General features: G+C 34.9%; 2 protein-coding genes and 1 non-coding gene across 4 annotated transcripts in view; 2 read left to right on the forward strand and 1 right to left on the reverse strand.

Annotated features, from left to right (window-relative positions):
• LOC107631676 (haloacid dehalogenase-like hydrolase domain-containing protein At4g39970) overlaps positions 1–2,284 on the forward strand; it is a 2,731-nt gene extending 447 nt beyond the window's left edge. For both annotated transcript variants that reach the window (XM_016335197.2, XM_021119830.1), the window contains exons 2-12: positions 1–58; positions 141–234; positions 316–360; positions 450–500; positions 757–831; positions 943–976; positions 1,216–1,271; positions 1,352–1,411; positions 1,668–1,727; positions 1,841–1,887; positions 1,979–2,284. In XM_016335197.2, the coding sequence (XP_016190683.1) occupies positions 1–58; positions 141–234; positions 316–360; positions 450–500; positions 757–831; positions 943–976; positions 1,216–1,271; positions 1,352–1,411; positions 1,668–1,727; positions 1,841–1,887; positions 1,979–2,027 (629 nt within the window). In that variant the 3' untranslated portion in view covers positions 2,028–2,284. The remainder of the gene's footprint in view (positions 59–140; positions 235–315; positions 361–449; positions 501–756; positions 832–942; positions 977–1,215; positions 1,272–1,351; positions 1,412–1,667; positions 1,728–1,840; positions 1,888–1,978) is intronic.
• Positions 2,843–6,487, reverse strand: LOC107631675 (chaperone protein dnaJ A6, chloroplastic). Its single transcript, XM_016335195.2, has 8 exons — positions 6,306–6,487; positions 5,680–5,865; positions 5,286–5,427; positions 5,070–5,127; positions 4,448–4,490; positions 4,272–4,320; positions 4,107–4,187; positions 2,843–4,024 (listed from the first exon to the last, which is right to left on the reverse strand). Exons 2-8 carry the CDS (start codon positions 5,790–5,792, stop codon positions 3,185–3,187), a joined length of 1,326 nt encoding a protein of 441 aa, XP_016190681.1. The 5' UTR covers positions 5,793–5,865; positions 6,306–6,487; the 3' UTR covers positions 2,843–3,184.
• On the forward strand, positions 6,617–6,707 carry TRNAY-GUA. The gene is given in 2 exon segments: positions 6,617–6,653; positions 6,672–6,707. It is a non-coding gene; the product is annotated as a tRNA-Tyr (tRNA).

Raw genomic sequence — 7,456 nt, forward strand, 5'->3', positions numbered from 1 at the left:
TTCACTTCTACGATGAACTTCAGAACCAAATTGGCGGTGGCAAACCCAAAATGCGATGGTGCGTGTTCTTTTTTCCCCTTCCAACTTGCAATATTGTTTCCTCTGTTCTTGGCTTGATTCCCTATTTTGGAGATTTTAAGGTACTTTAAGGAGCATGGTTGGCCATCATCCACCTTGTTTGAGACTCCTCCAACCGATGATGATGATCGAGCCAACCTCATTGACACTCTTCAGGTTTTTCACTTGTCTTTCTTTGCCAACTATGCAAATTCAAATTGTGTGGTTCTCATTAGATTCCTTATGGTTCTCATGTAGGATTGGAAGACTGAGAGATACAAAGAGATAATCAAGTCTGGAACTGTATGCATACTTCTGTGCTATATGCCTTATGCTTAAAATATCTTATTCGTAAGTTTCTGTTACATACATGTATGTATGTTTTGGCACAGGTAAAACCCAGACCTGGAGTGTTGAGATTGATGGATGAGGTCAAAGAAGCTGTAAGTTGTTGTTCAATCAATGTCTTGTTTCGATTTTATGATCTGGTCATCTGGATAATGTTTTTTGTGATTGTGATGAATTCAATTTCTGCTCTTTTGAATATCAAATAAAAACTGTTATATGCGCACTAAAAATCAGCCACCATGTATTTGTGTATAAATACTCGCATTGTTTGAATATTTTGTGGCCAGTCACGTTATTGATTCTGGATATCTTCTTATGAGTTTGTCATTCTTTCTCCTCTTGGTGTTTCAGGGTATAAAGCTAGCTGTTTGCTCTGCAGCTACTAAAAGTTCAGTGATTATGTGTCTGGAAAGCCTTATAGGAATTGTAAGCCAAGTTTCTTATATATTTTCACAATCTAAACTCTGAAGTAGAAAACTGTTTATTTTTTTCAAAAACTATAAATTGCATTCAACCAGCTTATGTTCTCTGTTGTAGGAGCGCTTTCAAGGTCTTGATTGTTTCCTTGCTGGTATATTCACAGCTTCATGCCGCTTTCTTATAGCTTACTATTATTGCTCATACAACATTGACAAGTATTTGTGGTCCAAGATAAATGATATGGTCATGCATAATAAAATCAGATAACTTACTCTGTCATGCCATATTTTCCTGGCATGGAGTTTCATATCTAAATGTTTTTTGTTTCCCCCCTTCTGCCACTAATTTTTCGAGTTTAAATTTATGTATTTACTTTATTTGAACTTTTAGGCGATGATGTGAAGGAAAAGAAGCCTGATCCATCAATATACATTACTGCTTCAAAGGTATTAATATGACAATAAGATAAAGAATCGAGACAGCTTATGCATGACTGCTTCATGATTTTACATGTTGTGACTTGCAGAAGCTAGGTGTATCAGAGAAAGATTGCTTAGTGGTAGAAGACAGTGTTATTGGGTTGCAGGTAAATATTTTGATCATATTATCAATATTCTGTATTTACTATTTAACCGATAGCATTTCACACAAGCTTGGTTTTAAAAAAACATAACAATCATAAAATAAAATTATCCTCATTTTGTTTCTTACTTGCCATATTGCATCTAATCATGTTAGGTACAACAATAATTAACTAACTAATGTTGATCAAACCATGCCATAAGATCAAGTTAATTAACTAACTAATGGAATTCTCAACTGAACTAAACTAACCTCAACAGGCAGCAACACAAGCAGGGATGTCATGCATTGTTACCTATACATCTTCCACAGCTAGCCAGGTGAGGCAGTTACCCTTAAAATTAATTTTGCAGGAAAAAAATGAACACTAACAATTTGATACTGAATCTGAGTTGAATTATTATTCATGGCCTACATTTTTTATCTAATGCAGGATTTCAGTGATGCCATCGCAATCTATCCCGACTTAAGTAATGTAAGGTATGAATATATGATTCGTTGCTGACAACCGAAGGGTAAGGTTTTCTTAGTTCAGCCACGGCCACTAAAATTGTTTGAAATTGTGATGCAGATTGAAAGATTTGGAACTACTACTTCAAAATCTGGTAGCAGCTAAATAAGAGATATGGTTCTATATGGAAAATTGTTACTATTAATTCAGATACCTTTTTCTCCAAGGAAATGGGTTGAAAATTAGATGTACCACAACGTTAAGGTCTTGTGCATTGACAGCAGATGTATACATGTGAGATGTTGTTTTGTGAAAGCAATTCATTGTAAGATGGGGTAAAAACATCATAGCCTATATATTTGTATGGTTCGTAATATTCAATTGGAAATGTAGGTAGAAATCTTCTTTGCCAGTTCTTCATGTTCACCATTGGCTTTGACCCAATAATTTATAATTGAAGGTTGTGATACTTCTAACTACAATTAAAGAATCAAAGAGAGAGGCAGACTTTCCATTTTTTTCTTTGGTACTTTGATGCAAACATATTAAGCATAAGAGAAATTTATATGGTCTTACTCATTGTGGTCACACGAACAAAAAGACTTTATTTTCTATAATAAAAAATTTGACGACTTAAAATATCAAAAGGGGTGGTGGCGCAGTTGGCTAGCGCGTAGGTCTCATAGCTTCTGAGTTATCCTGAGGTCGAGAGTTCGAGCCTCTCTCACCCCAACCAACACATTTTGTCATTCGATTTCTTTATACCATCCTTGTATGCTGTAGGGTTTAGGAAGCAGGGATGTCATGCATTGTTACCTATACGAATTACGACCATGCTCCTTCGTGCAAGAGGACATTCTTTTTTCCAACTCAGAAACGAAACAATTCTCCATTGGATTAAACAATAGTCTAAGTTATGTCAAATATACTGCCATCTGCAGATGGTTCATAAGCAAAACGCAATGACCATGAAAAATAGTAAAATACGGGTGGAAAAAAATATATTTCCTTTGGATAAAAAGATGTATATAATAACGATTCAATTTTGTCTAAGAACAACACATTTATAAAAGACAGCATTAAACCTAAAGTATATAATTAATTCAATATTCCCCAACCCCAAAAATAAATTACAAGCAGCATGAAGAAAAAAAGATCTCTAATTTCCTCTGCTCTTCACCATCTCCGCATCTTTATGCAGAAAAACCAACCGTGTCTATAAACCATGCTTGCTCCTCCGATTTAAGTTCTCCACAGTGAGTGTATTAATCAAGGAATGATGCATCCATATGAAAGGGAAATAAATGCAAAGCTTCTGGCAAACTATCATCTCTTACCAGTAGCAGTTTTGCCTTTGCTTAAATCAGCAAGTTCCTCAATAAGTTTCCTCTCATCACTGCTCAGTCTTTTGGGGATTTCGACTTGCACGCGAACCAATTGGTCGCCCCTCATATTGTTTTTATTCAGATAGGGAACACCCTTTTTAGCCATAACAAGCGTTGTGTTTGGTTGTGTCCCCGCCGGAATTTTCAAGTCCACCATTCCATCCACAGTAGGAACCTTTGTTGTAGTGCCCAAGATTGCATCAATGTAAGAAACCTTGCAGGTGTATAAAATGTTGGTGTCGTCTCGTTTAAGGACAGGATCTGGGATGACCTCAATGACAACAAAGAGGTCACCGGGAGAACCCCCTCGCCTTCCAGCATTCCCTTCATTACGGACCCTTAAACGACTACCAGAATCCACGCCTGCTGGGACCTTCAGACTTATCCGCTTTGTTTTCCTTACTCGACCATCCCCAGTACATGTATTGCAAGGTGTTGAAATTTCTCCAGTCCCATTGCAAGATGAGCAGGTCATAGATTGCTGGAAGATACCTAATGGAGTTCTTGTTGATGAGACAACCCGGCCTTGACCTCCACAAGTGCTACATCTGGTTGGTGTGGTCCCTGGTTTAGCACCTGAACCATTGCAAGTTCCACAGCTTTCTAATCGACTTATCTCTATCTCTTTTTCTATACCAAAAACTGCTTCTTTAAAGTTCAGAACAAGACTGTAATACTCATCTTCACCATCTATTGCTCCATTCCAAGAACCCCTAGAACCGGCACCACGATTCATACCCTCAAACAATGACTCAAACAAATCAAAGGGATTGCTGAAATCCTGACAAAAAGATAGTCCTTCTTTGAGAAACAAGAATATGATAACAAGTTAAAATTACCCATTAGCATCAGAATTAACTTACCCCCATTCCCATTCCAGATCCCTTAAGACCAGCCTCCCCATATCTGTCATATATGGATCGTTTCTCATCATCAGATAAGACCTGCAATAGAATTTCAATTACAGAAGATATGTTGTGATTGGACATGGAAGACAGCCAGATGAGTTAAATCATCTATAATTTTACCTCGTAGGCATTGCTAATTTCCTTAAATTTCTCTTCTGCCCCAGGTTCTCTGCAGGACAGTAGGAACAAAATTACAATCCCATTCACTTGCAAAACACATGAAAAGAAGGAAGAAAAAGGGAAAGGAATAGATTAGAAAGCAGGCAAGTAAAAACATGAAATGAAAAATAACTCACTTGTTCACGTCTGGGTGATAATTCCGGGCGAGCTTCCTATAAGCTGAAATGTCAAAAGGAGAGAGATTTAATATTGCAATTATATGAGTGTGACAACAAGCCACTAACCAGCAAAGAATATACACAACCAAGTTAACAAAACCAGATTCTGGTTAATCAATTTCAGACTAAAGCCATTAAAAGAGAAATCAAAGGTGTCAACAATGCAACAAACACCTCACTAATCAATCTATATATTTGACTGACACCAATATTCTAGTTCCTTTCTTTAGGTATTGGCAGATTTCTCTTCCAGTTTATAAGTTTATGCTTTTGATATCCTTTGTAGAACTTTTCTTATATGCCCCACATGTATTTTAGTTGCAACTTTTTCCTTTTTTTACTTCACAAGATTAAAGGAAGCAGACAATTTTTTAAGAAAGAGCTAATCATTCAGTTAGCCAAAAACCTAATGGAAGTAGAAAACCCATTGCAATACCAAAATGTCGCTTGTATATAGTTCATTATATGATCCAAGAACTACCTAGCAAACCAAAATACAACATTTAAACACACACAAAAATTTATCACAATGGAGATAGAATCATGAAGGCACTTAAAGAAGGGGACAAATAGAAAATACCACTCTTTATTTCAGATTTACTGGCATTTTTTGAAACACCAAGAACTGAATAGAAATCCTGCACATAACAAATAACAGATGTTCATTTACTATATTTAATAGTTATTGGAGCTCTATAATACAAGGAATGCTTTCATAAAGTACAACCATATCAGAAAAAGATAAGATCAAAAGGAACCATTGTTGCTTAAAAGAGCATCAATAACTCTAACTTACCGATTCTGCTCTAACTATCAACCTTGATCCCCTACAGTGATGTAAAGGCTGAAATGAACCCACATTAAATATCATGCGCAAGGAATCCTGAGAAAGAAAGCTTGAACTAGGGGCAGCCATAAAGCATACCCTGCTTGTAAAACTGCAAGGAAAATCACAAACAGAAATTATACTCTCCACCGCAATTGTCTATACCGAAATCGTATGCACCTACTGGTGATGAACATACAAAAAATAAAGGAGCAAACCCAAAAACAATTATAAACTACACCCAAGTTATGGTTATATATTGTGATTGATGATATAATAGGGAAAACAGTATGAATATGAAAGTAATTTTGCCCTTCCCCATTGCATGTAACTTCCATTTTGCAGAATTGACTATAGAACTCACTTGTGGCTGGATGATGCAACCTTAGCTATCATACTGGATCTTAATAAAAGCTGAGGACGAATTCCCCATTGTGCAGCCGATGTACTACCAAAAGTAGTAATTGCCATTGCCATCCTATATATCTTCAGCAATACAATATGCTAATCAATATGAATTTTGTTGATGAACTTCTGATAGCTGCAAAAACTGCATATTGAAATTTAATGTGCTTAGCAAAGTAAGAGACTACATAAACAGAAGTCAGAATTAAATAAAGGAGAGTTAAGAACACAATGAGCAAACCCTCAAGAAAAATACCTATTTTACATAGAATAAGAAGTAACGGAATAAATGTACACAAATTAAAAGGAAAATTAGATATTTGAATTTTGAATACAGTTTTCTTCTCTGAATACAATAAAATCCCGGTTTTTAAAAGGTCCCAAACACAAATAAGATGTATACAGAATGAAAGAGCTAACTAAGTGGCACTAAAATGGGAATACTGGAAATACAGGGAGGCAACAAATGGAAAGTGCAAGATAAAAGTAGGTGAGAGTGAGACAAACAACAAAGGAAGGAATAGATTCACTTGTAGAAAACAAGAAATTAAAAAAAAAAAAAAAGATTGGGATAGGAAGAGAAACCTGTTAGCGTTGGAGGAGGAGCGTGAGGTTGAGAGGGGTGAGAGAGGATGGAGCCAGCGCGGTGGGAGGATGAGGTTACAGTGTCACTACCCGCGTTGCCCCTCTCTCTAATTCTCTCTCAAATTGGATGAAAAAGAACTTGGTGGTCGAGAGTTTTTTCTCCCTTTAATTCAAGTATTCATTCCCTGCTTCTCTCACCCTATTGCCTATTCTCTGTCTCATCTTCCCCGCCGTCGATTTCTTTACTATCTCTCTAAAGATGAAATTATATTTTTATTGAAGAATTTAATAGTTGATGGCCTTACCAACAACCGACCTTAGCTCAGTTGGTAGAGCGGAGGACTGTAGTTGGATTACCAAGCTGAAATCCTTAGGTCGCTGGTTCGAATCCGGCAGGTCGGATTTTTTTAATTCAAATTTCTATACTTTAATCTTAAAAAAGAAAGCTCCCAAGCTCTCGCATTAGCAGATATATTTATCATATGGAAATTTAAAAAAAGAAAGAAAAGAAAATGTTATACTAGCTATGAACCTATGGTTGTGTCGGTGAATTTTTACATGAAATAAATAATAATACTTTATTATTTGTTATTTTTCACCGATTAATGATCATATTTAATTTATTATGAAGAATATATAAAAATATTATGGTTAAATTACACCGTTAGTTTTACACTTTCAGTGAAATTACAAATTAGTCCCTATACTTTAAAAATTTATAATTGGGTCTTTAAAGATAATTAAAATTTGTAATTTAGTCTCTGTCATTTAAAAAGTGTTTGATTTAACAGAATATTTTCAGCATATTTTCGATTTTAACAGAATATTCTCAGCATATTCTGAGAATATTCTATTAAATCAACACTTTTTGACCGACAAGAACTAAATTACAAATTTTAATTCTCTTTAAGGGCTCGATTATAAATTTTTAAAGTATAAAGACCAATTTGTAATTTTACTGAAAATATAAGAACCAACTGTGTAATTTAACCAAATATTATTTATTATAATAATGACTTTTTCTCTGTATTTTTTATTTATAAAATTAAAAGTGATATAAAAAATAAAAGTTATAAAACTATAAAAAATAAAAATCCTAATTTTATACTATAATTAATTATCATATATTTGTATATAAATATATAAAAAAA

The sequence above is a fragment of the Arachis ipaensis genome, chromosome B03, assembly GCF_000816755.2.
Source record: "Arachis ipaensis cultivar K30076 chromosome B03, Araip1.1, whole genome shotgun sequence".
NCBI classification, from domain to species: domain Eukaryota; kingdom Viridiplantae; phylum Streptophyta; class Magnoliopsida; order Fabales; family Fabaceae; genus Arachis; species Arachis ipaensis.